The sequence below is a fragment of the Pseudopipra pipra genome, chromosome 11, assembly GCF_036250125.1.
Source record: "Pseudopipra pipra isolate bDixPip1 chromosome 11, bDixPip1.hap1, whole genome shotgun sequence".
Lineage (NCBI taxonomy): Eukaryota > Metazoa > Chordata > Aves > Passeriformes > Pipridae > Pseudopipra > Pseudopipra pipra.
The window spans coordinates 4959504-4975922 of record NC_087559.1 but is presented as its reverse complement, the minus strand read 5'-3'; the positions used below and the strand labels follow the sequence as shown (position 1 = coordinate 4975922).

At 40.9% G+C, this 16419-nt stretch overlaps 1 protein-coding gene across 7 annotated transcripts in view; it reads left to right on the top strand.

Moving 5' to 3' along the window:
• MITF (melanocyte inducing transcription factor) overlaps positions 1–16419 on the top strand; it is a 103396-nt gene extending 86977 nt beyond the window's left edge. For 5 of the 7 annotated variants that reach the window (XM_064667204.1, XM_064667203.1, XM_064667206.1 and 2 more), the window contains 5 exons: positions 4721–4838; positions 8023–8097; positions 9094–9169; positions 10172–10319; positions 12407–16419. In XM_064667204.1, coding sequence (XP_064523274.1) covers positions 4721–4838; positions 8023–8097; positions 9094–9169; positions 10172–10319; positions 12407–12808 — 819 coding nt within the window. In that variant the 3' untranslated portion in view covers positions 12809–16419. The remainder of the gene's footprint in view (positions 1–4720; positions 4839–8022; positions 8098–9093; positions 9170–10171; positions 10320–12406) is intronic. The other 2 variants (XM_064667207.1, XM_064667205.1) reach the window with 1 other exon arrangement.

Genomic DNA, 16419 nt, shown 5'->3' with positions numbered 1-16419 from the left:
TCTAATCATACTTCTGGCATAATCTGATTTTGATCTTCTGTGGAGGGTAGCTCCAGTGAATTTTTTGCCTTAGGCTTAAGTGCTGTTAGATCTGGCTGAGTAGATGTCTGCCAGTGCTGGCGTCTGTTTCTTTTTTATCTGGTGCCAAAATTTACAGCTTACCACATAGCATTGATTTTGTAGCACAGGTTTACATTTGCTGACAGTAGTCATCTGATGTCATGTTAACCTAGTCCTGTGCTCCCACAGATTCCCACAGCCCTCTCAGAGACGTGGTGCATGACGCAGGAAGCGGCCCACCAGCTTCCCTCTCTAAATAGTGCCCTTTGAGTACATGGAGAAATAGCTACAGAGTCCTGCCAGAAAGAATAAATTTTCCTTTAGTCTAAGATGCAAAGTGCAACTGTCCTGGAATTTGAGAGAAAAACCTCAGTGAACTGCGAAAAAGATAGCTTTCAAGACACTTGATCTATTTTTTTATATATATATCTTTCTAAATTGAGGGATGAGGTTCTTCCGGAGTCCTTTCTCTGAAGTTCCTTTGGAGTGCAACCTGTTAAATTAGAAGGGACCTGGTTATTTTTGTGGTTTTCTTCCTCTCTCATTTCCCAGGGACCCCAGTAGTGGTTCTTTGCTTCCAGGCAGGGACAGAATAGTACTCTGCACTCTTCTGGTGCAAGGAGTCCCTGTAGTCAATGTTCAGGGTAGTTTGCATCCCTCCTGCTCGCTGCGTGACAAGAAGCCTTGTAAAGGCTGCCCAATCCACGTTTACTGTGGAATTTCAAAATTAGCCCACTCTGTGTGATGAAGTCTGGAAAATAAGGATATGAAACAGTAGAATTAATATTTCTTTACTAATACATTTAAATTGCTGCAGGAAAAAAGCATATTTCAGTCTCTGATTTAACCTAAAGAGATGGACACTGACCCATGTTTCTCAACAGTTGGCTTGGGAAAAAAAACGAACCTGATGTAACACTTTTCTTTTGGGACAGGATTTAGCTCCTAAAAACACACATTATTTTACTAATAAGGAATTAATGTCTATAGACTGAGCTAAGTAGAGGTGGGAGAAATCAAGAGAGGAAATGGTCTCTAAAGAGACGCAACCTATAAATAGCTGTGCTGAGACTCTGACAAAGGCAGCTGTTGTTCCATAACCAACAAAGAACAAAAGGACCAGTTTGTTACAGTTGGTAACAGTACTTAATTGATAAGCAAAATCAGAGATTTTTGTGCAGAGCAAGCTAAGGGAGGTTTCCAAGTGCCTTGAACTGAAAATGGCTCATTGCAATCAACTGCTTGTGGAAGTGTTTGTAAACTTGGGGATTGGGCCACCAGTTAATTGGCTTTACTTCTGTGGTGGAAAGTGCCACAAAATAGTCTGTAGTTTGCAGAGAGGGTATTCTGCATAGATGTGACTTAGTAATTGGATTGCTGAGTCCTGTGTAAAGTACTTGTGTCCCAAGTGGAGATGACAACTAATTCATCCAACTAATCAATTCTAACCAGAGCCTGACATGGAAAGGTGTGTATGGACAGCTCCACTTTTAGATGTGGCTTTCCCATGGAATTAAACTCCAGAAGTAGAGAGGAGTCTTATTTCAGGGACTGCTGCTGAGCGTGTGCTTGTAGGTAAGGGAACAACACAATACATTGTAGGCTGCAAGAGCTGGGGAACAGGATCCATTCCAGTGTGTACTGATACCTCAGCAACAGCCTTGTTGATCACACAGCTGATGTCTCAGGGATTTTAGACAGAATGTGGGTGCTTGTTTTGTTGGAGTAGTGGAGGAGAAATGAAAGCCTGAGACTCCCATGAATGTACACTCTGATGAATCTGCAGTCATAATTACCATATTTGAAGTTTCTGTTATATAAAAGCTGTTATTAAAAAAAAAACAAAACCAGATGCAAAGCAATAGGAAGGTTGAAATTTGTTTTACTTGGTGTGTTTGTGCAACTTGTAAAGCCAAGGACTTGAAATATGAAATCTCAAAAACTAAGGCATTTGAGACCATACTATTTCAATGAAGATAATATGCTAATCCTTGCATAAGCCATTCTTCCTTCATTTACCTTTTGGAAGAGTAAGGGTGGATGATCTGACTGATGCTGCATTTAAATTTCTATTTAACCAGAAATAGCTAAGAAAGCCTTAAGGAAAATCTTATTTAGGTTGGGAACATGATAGAATTTGGAGAAGACAGGGAAGGAGCCTCATGTCTTTCTCAAAGTTTGGGACTCCATCTTCATTATGAAATGGCCGTGAAAGTTTTGAGATTTTCCCATCTCCTTTTACTTGGGGATAGTGATGAAGGGCTTGACTGTCTTAGAGCTGAAATGTTTGCAAACAATGTGTAATTTTTTCAGTTTGTTTCGCAGGGAAGAATTTGAAATCAATGCCCGGTGTCACTGTAAGGGCATTTACCTCCTCTTGGGGTTTTTTTTGCCTGTTTCAGCCTACTGGCTGCTTTTGTGTGCTTACAGCACTACTGACTTGTCCATCTCAAATCAGTGCCCTCAGCATGGGGTTCCTCTCCCCTTTCCAGTTCCCTAAACTCTGCACTAATGATTATTGGTTTTACCTTAGTCAACTGATTTTATTCCTCTGGGAACTGTTATATAATTGTGAACAAAGGATGTACCTCGATTTAGACTTTTGATGTTTAACTGCAGGTATGTTATATGAGGTGACCCAGAGTACTGCATGCACTTTGTTTTCATATGAAAGTAATAATATAAGTGAATCCCTAAGATGAGACTTGTGGGATCCTGGCAAAGAGGCCTCTCAGAGGCTCATACTCTGTGTGGAGTGTACCTGTAGGAAGATGTTACAACTGAAGCTTTGGAGTTCAAATGGTGGGAAAAGTCAAAGGAAGAAGCTGATCAGTCTCTTTGCTTATGGATCACTAATTTAGATGGACACTGTTGGCATCTCCCCCTAATTTCCTTGATAAGCATTCCTGTGTACAGCCTCTAGCAGCCATCCAAGTGTGCACATTCAGCAGTTGCTGCTTGCCTTTACTGTCCCCTTTTCCTGTTTATTTACATGGAAATCTGGCACATTGACACCTATGGGAAAAAAACATCAATCATGAACTGTTGTAACAAGCAGCTTCTGTCACGCAGTAAGGAAAGCAGCTTGGTGACTTTAACTGTTCTCCATGTTTCATTACAACCTGACTGCTTTACCCAGGCTTTGAAATGCTCGTTTCTGGTTTTCTAACAAAAAAAATCTATTTTTTTTCTTCCCCCCACCCCCCCTAAATCCCCTGAACTTCCTAATTAGATTTCACATGTCTGGTTATGAACTTCAAGTCCTTGGGCCACAAACAAGGTCTTTGTGCTCTCCCCATGCTTCAGAGCATGAATAGAACGAGCACATCCAAGTCAGAAGGGTGTGTGACGCTATCGCTGTGCTGGTGTCATGGATGCATTTGGGGAGCCCAAAGAGAAAAGGGTCAGCCTTGTAGAGAGTAGTGAGTGGTCACCCTGACATTAGTGTGGGTAGAGTAGGTCACAACTGGGACAGCTCTGACCTGAGCAGCATTATTAGATGTTTTGGGTTTATGTTTTTTTTTCAATGCATTTGAGAACTAAGGGCAGGGCGAGGAATCTTGGTGAGAATTCAATTACATTTTTTCCTCTGTCACTTAGAGGTTGAGTCAGGGGACTTTGGGGACTTTGGTTTTGTTGTTGGTCACTGTTCAAAACATGTATCAGCATGGCCTCTAGTTGGTGGTACTTTACCTATCAACTTCTGTTTATCCACTTCCACATGGCAAAGAAATTTTCTTAAGTCTCCCTCTGTCAAGGACCATCAGTAGGAGTTTAATAGTGCAGGCTGTGACTCACTGCATTGTATTCAACAGCATTATTTACATGGGTGTAAAGTTAATACTTACTCTAATCTCTGCAGGATCAATGTCTTGGGGGGATTGGTTTTCTTTGCAGCAGTGATGCTAAAAGAAGTATTGCCACTCAGATAAGATACCAAAGTGTTTTATACCTGTCTTTTCAAAAAACAAATAAGAGATGGGTAAAATAATCCAATCAGGTTAAATGTAAGCTTCTTTAAATGCATTTCAGTTTAAAGGATAGCTTTGGTAGGTCTTGTTGGAATACTGTATAAGTCTGCTTGCTTAAACACACCTAAATAAGCATTGCAGAGTGAACAAGTAATTGGGGAAACTTAATGTAAAAATAATCTTCCTCCTACTGGTGCATGTTCTTGTTATGTAAGGCAAAAAACAAAGTAAACTGAAATGTTTTCTGTGTAGGTAGCTTTCAAATCACATGAAAAATGTGATTAATTAATACAGTGTTCTTCCTCAAGCATGTGACAACTTGCAAAGTACTTCACTCACATATCCCTGGAAAAAGGGGAGCTTTCTCCCAGAGAGTTCTTAGGCTCTTTCAGATGTGACAGAAGTGTTGAGGGTACAGATGTAATAGCTTTAAGTGAAAAATAAGGAGCAACAATTACACAATATCATCAGGATTTTACCTCTTCTACATATCTTCTGTCTGCATATTTTTGAGGAGATGTTTTGTTCCTCATGCCTGTGCATATCTATGTGAATTTTGCTGACCTTCTTGCACACTCTGCACATGGAAAAGAGCACAGATTTCTCAGCAGATCCTGACTCTGTTCTTCTGTACAAAGGCATTCATAAATGCAAACCAAGTGATCTTTTTCCTTGTTTATCTTTTGCAGTTGCCTGTGTCTGGTAATTTGATTGACCTTTATGGCAACCAAAGCATGCCTCCTCCAGGACTAAACATCAGCAACTCATGTCCAGCTAATCTTCCTAATATAAAAAGGGAGCTCACAGGTAAATACATCTAAAATACCACCTTGGAGTAGTAGTGTAATTGTTTTGAATTCAGGTGATATTGGACATAATTTCTGAGAAAGAATACATGGTTGAATAGTTACTTTTTGCTTTGCAGACCATTTTTTTAGCAGATGTATTAGCCTACCATGCAGTTGTGTGCATGTGTGGTCACGTGTGTGTGCACTGTCACAAGTTAAGATAAATTCCCCAATTGTTACAGTCGCACCTGCTTGTTGAAAATGTGACCCAGGAAGTTTCCATGCATCTCTTCCAGAGCTGTTTTCTAGTTTGGTCTTATTGTTTGGTCTGTCAACACTAAACTTTAACAATTTCACATCTGGAGTCTCTGTGGGATTCATGTTGAGGAATAATACACACTAGAGGACTTACTGTAGTAGGAAAGAGCAGTAATGATCAAATAACTTGTCTTAATATGAAATCTGTAGATGTAGATCCTATATAATGTAAAATTAGGCACTGAGGGGGGCTGGAACTTGATGATATTTAAGGTCCCTTCCTTCCCAAGCCATTCTATGATTCTATGAATATGCATCTCTAAATTAAGATGAAAATTAAGTATTCCTTTAATTTCTTGTTATGCCAGTTCCTCCAGCAGTGCTCTAAACAATCTGTGGGAGGCAGAGGGAGGAGAGGAGGACATTAAAAGCCTCTTTCTCTCAAGCACATGTGTACAGAAGTGAGATAGTTCGAAGCAAGTAATAAGAAGTTTAATATTCTCAAGCATGTTTTATTTTGCTTCACTTGAAAGGATATAACCTCACATAGGGTACATATACAAGGTAAGTTTGTCTGCAGGTTGAACTTGTAGAGATCCATTCTAGAACTGATGGCAAAATCATCTTAATACCCAGAATTGGCTGTTCTTAAGCCCAACAGGGAGTCACTGACTGTATGTAGTAGGTTGGAGGCCTGGTTTCTTTTCTTGTCTATCATCTTTCTGGGTTTCAGTTGTGAAAACTCACAGGCTGACTCAGTTGCAAAGCAGGTTCTGGGCAGGAATTAGCTTAAGTAGAGCAGTTTTAATAGGCCAGGAGTCAGCTTCTCAGGAGGAAATGCCACATCTCTGAGCCAGCGGGTATTTGCATTTATGTGACTGCACAGATTTTGAGCTCAGCACCAAAAGAAGACACACAAAGTCCAAGTTACAGGTAGTTTCATTGCCCAAAGTGTAGAAAGTTCAAGGACCTTTAGAATAGAAGCTGAAGACCCAACTTGGATGTGCAAGCTGCTGGATTCACTGCAGATAGTTGTGTAAGACTTCAGACCAACAAAGCAGAAAGAGAGGAGAAATAGTGAGTAGTCTTATGGAAGTCCTTGATACATCAAAACAGAACTGAAATAAGTTACATGTCTATATGCTACACTCACCAATACATACAATTTAGGTGAGTGCTTTTTCTGATCAAAATACATGCTAGCTGATTCAGGGCAGGTTTAGGTATTAAATTCAAATTTAACAGCAGTCACTGAGACACTGATCTACCCAAGCCTTTGTGCACAAAGCTCCATTGATGGTGCTTTCTGACAGCCAGTGATTTTAAAATCAGCATGTTATTGCAGGCAGGAGTCTGTTGGTTCTCCTTTTCCTGATTTTGTTACTGGAGCTAGGCTAGAGAGAGCTGCAATACTTAAATCTAGCATTTGGCAGAAACTTTTCTTAATCCTACTATATGCCAAATATATACCAAATAAATACCAAAATGGTAAAGAACCCCCCAAAAAAATCCAATCTGTTATTTCAGCATCTGATGTTGATGGTTGTGGGTTCTCAGCTGTAGTTACTGAAGCATTTATTGGGAATCCAGCTCTCCCAGGAGTGTGGTTTCTATCAGTTTTGGCTTCACAAACCTCATATCTGTTTAATAAAGCAGTGTCAGATTAAGCCCAAATTTCATTAAGACATTCAATGATCTTTCAAGCTTTTGGGGGGATCCTTGGGGAGCCTGGCATAGAAAAGGATATGTCCTGTTGTACTGCATGTAATATTGGGATACCTCTGTATTCTAAGCAGTGAAGCACTCCAAGGGAAACCCTTAGCACCTGTTAATTTGAATTGGATGGGACATAATCCGTATTCCTTAGAAATAAAATAATACAGGAAAGAAACTTATTGGAGGCAGTGAGGTGTTGTTTCCATAATGGAATGTATGATAATACATGATAGACTCATTCCTCCTCACTGACTTACTGGGAAACTGCATAGTGCCTTGCTGGTTTGGGGATTTAAAGGCAAAAGGGCAAGGATTAATGACTTCACCTTTAAAAAAAAAATAAAGTGGTAGAGCAAACATGAAAATACTTAAAATTAAAATTGCTCGAGAAACGTAAGATCAAATGAGAATTGTAAATAACAGATTTAGTTATGTTCTTGCCCAAACTGTTGCAAGCTGAAGTTAATAATTATATAACACTTATAGAATATAATAGCAATGGTAATATAATAATAAATAATAGGTAATAAATGTGTGGAGTAATGTTAGGAGCAGTTCTGAGTTGAGGAGACAAATTCTGTGCAGCACGGCTGTCATTAGTTTTCTTTTTGCTTTTCCTGAAGCATAACCCTTTGTTTTCCAGCTTTGTTGCTAATGAGAGTATTGAATTTTTCATCTTTTTTTTTTTCTCCTATATAATAGGAACAATTAGTGTAGCTGGAAAATACAATCATAGTAGGTCACTTAAGTTATCCCTTTAGTGCTGCGGTGATATGTGTGCACGTGCCACAGAAGGCCATATCCTTAATTCCAGTGAGCAGAGGCTCTGACTCCTGCCTGCTTCACATCCTGTGCAGGTAGCAATGCCATAAGCATGCTGTCCCTCTGGTTCAGCTCCCGTGGGACTCGTATGTAAACGTAGGAGAAGGTATGTTGGATTTCAGCAGCTTGTTGTCCTCAAATACCTTGCTGAGTCAGGGCCTCCGTGGGAAACATTCTCATCGTGGAAGTCAGCCTGGGAGGTGTGGGAAGAGACGCTCTGCAGGTGCAGAGGTGAGGCTCAATACCAGCGGTTGTGTTTTGGCATTCCCAGGCCCTTCTCACTCCTTGGAATGGGCATAGTAATGGGTGTGACGAATATCGATCAGGCTTCCCGTGCAGATGTTTCACAGACTGAAACGTTGTGTTTGAATTATTTTTAATTCTAATTACTTCATTCACATGCACAGCATGTATTTTTCCTACAGAGTCGGAAGCAAGAGCGTTGGCTAAGGAGAGGCAAAAGAAAGACAACCACAACTTGAGTAAGTTTTGGTTCTTCACATTTTGCAACAATTCTAGGAGTGATTTTGGGCACTAAATGTTCAAATACTGATTATTTAAATCTGAATGAGTCACTGCAGATAGTATATAGTATTAGTTTGTTATGTTATGCCCACAGATCAAATATCTCACATTCCTGTGAAATGTGTGGTTAAATGTACTACTGAGTTTTAACTCTATTGTTTTTTTCAATAAACCAAGTATATGAGTGGATGCTATCAATGGAATTGCTGTGAACAACACGTGACTCAATTGCTTTTAACAAATCCACCTTGCACCATTTGCTTTTTTAATTTTAATTATTTTTTAAATTAGATATGTGGTCAGTTTGTGACTTTAAACAACAGTTTTGATCCTCAGTGTGGCAGTTTTATAGATTTCATTCTTGAAGGGAACTCATATTTCCAGGTTGGAAAAAACCATTTTAAAATAATTAGTATCTTATGACTTAAAGAATCCTTAAGTTGTCTTTTTATACTTTATATTACTAGAAAAAAGGAACCATTTCATGCCTTGAGCTATTCAGAAGCCCTTTCCATAGCATGAAAAAGTAATGCTGGAAAATTGATATTTAAATCTGACTTTAGGATCCTCAAAATGTTGCATCTGTAAGAGTACTTTGAAGAAGAGACTGTGCCCTTTTTCACTATTCCTGCTTTGGGATTTCCTTGAGCATGCGAATATTTGTTTCTGAATTTGTCTCTGATGCTTTTCCCTAGGAAAATGTTTTCTTCTCAGTCATCTCGATTTTTAGAGTCTCAGTATAACTCTGCCACTTCAGCAGTCCCAAAATTTACAGTATAGACAGAACTTCTCTCTTAATGCATCTGTGTGTAGGAGAGAAAATAAATTATCTCTGGATTTGAAGCTTCAGGTGAACATTTCAAGGGTGCTGAAAGAAACCTTTGATGAAATACGTTGTATGTTGTAATTAAGTGTGAATATTACTTGTAACACTTGTGCTGTTTTTCCTAAAGTTGAACGAAGAAGAAGATTTAATATTAATGATCGTATAAAAGAACTGGGCACCTTGATACCCAAGTCAAATGACCCGTAAGTGTAACGTGCCCAGGGACTGTGGGAGGGAGGGGTTAAAGGGAAATAATCCTAGTGGAGAACAAGAATTAAAAAAAAAAAAAAAAAAAAAAAAAAAAAAAATTCCTGTTTTCTTGTTGCTCTTGGCACTCCATGACTGTAGAAATCCTTGCAGGTTCTGTTATATTTTTTGAAGATTTGATTTGGGGTTTATTTTTCCCCTTTAGGAACCTGCCTATGTTTATATTAATTTGATAATTTTTGTCACAAAGCTGAGGTTGGTGCTGGGAGTGACTGACAGCCTTACCAGAGGCTGAACTGTGAGAGTGGGAAACCATAGTCTGGTCTCACTGCTTAACTGGTTGCTTGTCTTGCCAAATGATTCTTTTAATTAATTAGATGTCATAGCTTGACAAGACAGAAACAGTCCCTCTTTCAGTGAAAATAGAGGGCAGTTCATCTGATAATTTTATAATGATTTTACTGCTATTAGCTTGTCTTTACACTTTCCCAGTGCTGATTCAGTAGCAAGGAGCCCTCCTTGCTCTGGAGTTTGAAAGTCTCGCTTAAATCTGAATCAATGCCCCGTGATGCTTCTGGGGAGAGTTTCCAGTGTTTTAAAGCAGTTGCTCATGGAGCAACTCACAGCTACTCTGCAGAGAGGCTCTGCAGCTTCCTCTAAGGCCAAGAAAACAGTATTGCTCAGTATCAACCTACAGGACAGGTGGATCTTTGCTAATAGCATGCAGACTATTTGTTTATTTAAAGAAAGTAAGATGATGTGAGGAGAAGGCGATGCAGCACCCTCTCCGTCTGAAGCGAGTGTGCTTCCCAAGAGCAGCACTCCGGCCCCCTCTAGTGCATTTCCAGTGCCTTCTGTGTCCATAAACTTGGAATTAAATATTATCTGGGTGTTAACATCTGCATGAGGTGTAATCACAGGTATGGATGTAAAGGGAACAGCTATGAAATAAAGCCTCCCCGAGGGCCTTATCTTTTCCTTTTGTGTTGATTCCCAAGGGATATGCGCTGGAATAAGGGAACGATCCTAAAAGCCTCGGTGGATTACATCCGTAAGCTGCAGAGGGAACAGCAGCGCACAAAGGAGCTGGAGAACAGGCAGAAGAAGCTGGAACATGCCAACAGACACCTGCTGCTCAGAATACAGGTTTGCCAATAAATATGCTGCACGTGCTCTTCATGTTTGCAGCGTGTGACTGCAAATAGTGGTGACTGAAGCTTGTTTGTAGGGGTGTGGGTTGGAAGGAACCAACATTTAAATTAACGGTGACCAGTGCTGTGATGAGGTTTTTCCAGAAAAAGCCAAGGATACATTAGTTTAAAGAAAAAAAAAAATGGAGTCCTAACGCTCTAGTAGAAGCACTTATGAGTAGTCTGGTTTTGTTCTACTATGGCCCACGTTAGTTGCAAAGCATACTGTTAAAAAGATTTATATGGTAATACATTTTTCTGGGTGCCGGGCCTAAGGAATTGGGACTTCATAAATCACCTGTTTGTTGATATTCATGAAATTCAGTTTGGCTGTTTGGGAGTTTTCCTCATACCTTGATGTCTGTAGGACAGTACAACAGTTCTCCTCAGCACTGAAAAGCAGTAGGTGGCATAAATATGTTTTCTCTGTGGGTTGTTGCCTTGTTGGATTCACCCTGATTCCAGTGTTCTGTGCTGCACAGAGATCTAAGGATGAGAACTCCATTTCTCTAATTAATTCCTTTGCCTTCACCTCAAGCTGGATAGGCAATCTTAACCTTGCAGCCTACACAACTTTTGTTGTCACCTCTGTTCTCCAGGTGGGCAAAGACAGCTGGATATTCCCCTCTCTCTGAAAAAGGGTAATTAGTGTATCTAGGATTGGGTGTAAGAACACATGACATGGAGACAGTGATATCCCAGATATCCTCATGTTGCTGCTCACCTGCAGTGCGAACAGCTGAGCTCTGCATGGAGCTGCAGTGTGCCAGGAGACCCCTGAACCACAGCCCAGCTAATCCACCAAGGAGATAATGAAGCTACAAATACCTGGGAGTCAAGTGTGGAAGTAAACAGCTTTAAAATTAGAACAGGCTGGGTTGAGCTTCAGTGCAGTTTTTGTACTTGGTTGAGCAATCTGCTTGTTAGAGTGAGATGATAAAAACTCACAACCTTTCTGCAGAGCAACATCAAGCAGTGGTGTTTCAAAGCTGAGATCACTTTTTAAACATCTTTCATCTTCCTTTGCATTATCCATTTTCTCTGGCTCCTTCAATCAAAATAATATAAGACCCAGACCCTTGAATAACAGGCAATACATCTGGCAGCAAATGTGTATTTTCCCTTTTTGTGTCAATTCTGATTAAGCACAGAATAAGGAACTCCTGATTTAGGCACATTAGCTGATGAAAGAAGTGCTTTCTTATTCCACCTTCTCTCTTCATCTTGCAGGGTGCCACTGCAAGCTTGTTGTCTTGGCTCGAAAATGGGGGAAAGGGCTATTAATCAACTTCAGTGACAGGAATATCCAGAAACAGCACAATCACAACAGTGATTGTGATTGTCTAATATAAGTAGAAGCAAAACATCTCTTTTACTGATGTATTCATGAAAGGCCATTTAAGTGAATTCTTCTATTATCTGTTTTCAGTCAAGTGCACCTGTATGATTAAATGTGAAGGTGAGATTTAAACTTTCTGGGGAGATTTGAAGAATCCTGGCTGTGTGTGAAGTCTAAGGCCTTCCTGTGACTTGCTTGTTTTATTTCAATGCAGAGATAGTGTTGCTCAGTTTTGGTTGATCTCTTCAAGCTCTGCTAGACTTGTGGAATTAGAAATGTCCCTTCCTATAGACCTGCTATGCCTTCACATATGACTTTATAAAAGTAATAAGCATATGCTTCTGCTATTTCATTTTTTCCTGTTTTTAAATGTTTTCCTCACCGTACGTGATGCCAAACTTGCGTATCCTGGCACTGGTTTGAGAAAGAGGCCTGAGGGGAAACATGTCTGTGCTACAGAGCACTGGGTTTTGCCTCTGGTGTAGGTTCTGAGGAGGAGTGTGAAGGACCTGTGTGGGGTGGTGTTCACCCACCTCTTCAAGAGACTGATGTTCAGGTGCAAATTTGCAGGGCTGGAGTGTGCAAGGTCACTATGGGAGAGGGATGTGTACAGGAGAAGAAAACTGTAAGTTGCAAGGTGAGTGTAAGATGACATATTTTTCTTTCAGATTTTCTTTTAATTTGTCCCTTATCATCCTTCACAGGAACTTGAGATGCAAGCTCGGGCACACGGACTGTCCCTTGTTCCATCTACAGGCCTTTGCTCCCCTGACATGGTCAACAGGGTCATCAAACAGGAGCCTGTGCTGGACAACTGCACCCAAGACATGATGCCACACCACACAGACCTGTCCTGCACCACCACCCTCGACCTCACTGACGGCACCATCACCTTCAGTGACAACCTCGGGAACGTGACTGAACCAACTGGCACGTACAGTGTTCCTGCCAAAATGGGATCCAAACTGGAAGATATCTTGATGGACGATACCCTCTCCCCCGTTGGAGTAACTGACCCACTACTTTCCTCCGTGTCTCCTGGGGCGTCGAAGACGAGTAGCAGGCGGAGCAGCGTGAGCATGGAGGACACTGATCATGCTTGTTAGCATATACTTGGCACACCTTTCATAAACTGCTTTGGTTCTTGATCAGTAGATGAAATAATTTACCTTTTGTAGAATTTTTTTGATTTTTTTTTTTTCCCTTGTGCTTCATCAGTGTGTGTGCGTGTGTGTACATATTATATATATAGGATTTTTTTTAGAATTTTTGTGAAGAAACTTGTATATTCTATTTTAAAACTACCAACGCCTCCAAAATATTGTACAGCATATGTACAGTATCTGTGAACTGGATTCGCCAAGAACTTTGAACTGGTCAAATCTACTCAAAGCAATAGAATTACAGATGAAGAGTCTGTTTCTACTCGGGGGGGAGGGGGCAATCGTAGGATTGTAAATGCAACCTATTTACCTGGAAACAAAATGTAAAGTTAAAGAATGTAAAGAAACCAAAAAAAAAAAAAAAGTCCAATTTGTAATTGTATTAATTGAATAGTGCTGCCTTAAAGATACAGTGTCCCTCAAATGTTGGTCTTACATGACAAGTGTTTAGGGAAAATACCCACCCTATTCCACTCAGAATACAAACTAAAACCAAGTGTTAAGACATCCTGATTGTGTTGATTGTGATATAAAATGCTGTTGCTGAAACTGCAGGGAGATGTGAGTGTCTCAGAGTGTTGTTTAATTTTACTCTGAGCTGATTTGGGTTTTCCTTTTGATCACGGTTCGAGTTTTTCCTCTTAAATTTTTATTTTGTTTTGTGACACACATTGGTGGCTTTGCCAACAACAAACCAAGCAGGAGCACTGTAAGTTGGAATACACTCTTTGGACAAAAAAAAAAAAGGCATTTTATCAGCTGGGCACATTATGTTGTACATATCTAATTGGCTTTATTTTATTTTTTAAATTGCATTGTACAGTTTCTTTTGATTTGCATGGATTCCTTAGTTATCCTCAACTTTTTGTTTTAAATTTATTTTTATTTCATTTGTAAGATTTTTGCCTCTTAATATTGCAACGATTTTTTGACATTTTTAAAACTCATTGGAAGTTTTCTGCGTTCTTTGTAAACACTTGAAAGGAAGCTTTTATGCAGGGTTCTGTGTTTTCAGAGAGATTTCAAGAATATTTTGTATATTACAGTCTCACTTTGAAAATGTTTTTAAACGCATTTAAGGTAGAGTAAAAATTTAGATTAGGTAATAAAACAACTCTGTAGAGAAACTGAACTTACATATTTATTTTTAGTGATACTGAAAAAAAAGTAGTAATATGCTTGGAAACATAACTATGTAGTTAATATACCCGTTAGAGCAATTTGTGTTCTATTTCAGCACTGGGGCTGACATAAGAAAAAAAAACAACAAAAAAAAAAAAGAGTAAATTACTGTATCTGCAAATAACTGTTACTTGATAACAATGTTATTAATTTTTAACATGCAACCATGTTGTAAAAGTAGTTCGGTGCATTATCTACTCAAGTGTAGTCCTATGCAATAACGGTAGTTTTCCTTGTATTATATCCAGCCTAGGTGTTTCACGGAGGTGACGTGCGGTGTTCCGAGCTAGACGGAGGGAGTGGATTTCTCCATGGCAGCCTACAGCTGACTCGCAGGCGTAGCTCGTTCAGAATGAAGTGCCTTAAACTCTAGTTGTAGTCTTCCTCGACTAGCACTGACTGAAGTGTGGCGTAGGAGAGAGCTTTATTAGGGTGGTGGTTTGTAGGACGTTGAGGTGTAGCATGGTGCCTACGTGTAGAAAACAAGAGCTTCCCGTTCTCCTTTGTGCTACACTGGAAATTCCATGGGATGAGTGCGACGGTGAGTGACTTGAGTGCCAGTTTGGGAGGCTTTCCAAGGAAACCTGGGGCTCGGCAGTTAGTGCTCAGAAACCAAATGTGAATTGGGTGGTGATGGGGCAGCTGGGGACGGTGTCAGGAGTCCAACCCAAAAGCTTCTCCATGGGAGAGTTCCTGGTGTCCCTGCCGGGCACCACTGCTCCTGTGTGGATGGCGGGGACACAGCTGCGGTTACGGTACTCCGGGGTCTGTGTGTTGCTCTTTCTGTGGCTGTGCTGGTTGTGTCCGGCCCTCTCCCTTCCTGCGTGAGCCACCAGCTATGTGTTAGCGCTGATGCAACCACCGGGTTGTGGCTTCTTTCTTTCCTTTGTAGTTTTTGAAAGAGGAGCTGGAGTTAGATTGTAATGATGCCTCTCCCGCCCCCTCCCCCCCCCAGCCCCAGACAGCTTTTGGGAATGTGTCTTTCCTAGGGTAGAGAAACTCTGGCCCAGGCAGGACCCAGGAGCCTGCAGGATGCACTGTGGCCACCATGGTCCTCGGGCAGGGAAATGTTCCCAGTCCCTGCAAGGCAGCTGTGCCATAGTCAGCTCTGAGTCGAGTATGGGGGTACAGGCTTCTGGTGCTGCTGTTTGGTTAGGGTGACAGGTGAGAAAATCAGGGCTGTAAAAAATACTTGTAGCTGTAGCACAGACCTGTGTTACCCTCCCCCATGAAAATGGGACAGCTCTGCAGCATTGGTACAACAAATCAGGGTGTGCATGCTGGAGTGTAGTAACTGAGAACCACTGAGTATATTGAATAAGGATTTTGGTTTGGTGCCTGTGCTGGACATTCAGAAATTCAAGTCTAGACTGTGGTATATTAATATTTTTCGAGTTTATGTGAAACCACTGGTACTCATTGACAGCCATGACTTCTAATTCTTAGCTGTGTCTGTGTGGAGGTGAGTTAGGATTCAAGGCAAACCATTACATCAAGAGCTGGATTCCTGGATAGAAGTCGCTGTGGCCACAGCAGCTCTGTTGTGTGCTCCCTGTACCTTGTGTTGTTCTGGGGTAACATACAACTCTGCTGTGCCCTGCTCACTCTTCACCCTGTGTTTCCTTAGGCCACAGCCCTGCTCTGAGTCTGCCCACCCTTTGAATGGTGACACTGCAGTGGGGACACCTTCTAGGAGACACAGACCCCCAGGTGGGTGCTAATGGGAGGCCCCTTTGCCCTTTTGGGCATCATGGAGCGTGTGGCTGTGAGGTTTTGCAGGGCATTGGTGGCAGAGGACAGAGACAGCGATGACAGGCAGGGTTTGGCATGGACTGGGTGGAGTGAGATGGACAGAAGTTGTTGCCCTCTCTGGGGACGGTGACTCGTGTGACGCTGGGCAGCGACGACTTCCCTGAGCAGGTGGGTGGGGAATGACCAATTCTCACTTTGCCAAACCCATGCAACAGGCAGGGACATGCAGAGTACCATGAAGTTCTTCCTTACTGCTTTTGGCCTATAAAGCAATATTTAACTCTTACAACCTGTAAAGCAAAAAGAAGGTACATGAGGAAAGCACAAAGCACAAAATAATGCACTTACATTTATGTTGTTTGACATAAAATGCACTGGGGGGGAAGCTGATGTTGATAATAGTATGAATACCTATATTTCTTGAAAAAGTGACATTAATTACTGCCTCTTGCTATGATGCTTGGTACTGTAATGTTGATATTCATCTGCTGTTGACTGCAGCAATAATTTGTGTATGGTCCATAGCACTGTAAATTATGGATCAATTATTAATGTATCCAATGAAATAATTTGAACTGTTGTTCTTGATAGATGGATTAAAGCATTTGGTTTTTCACATA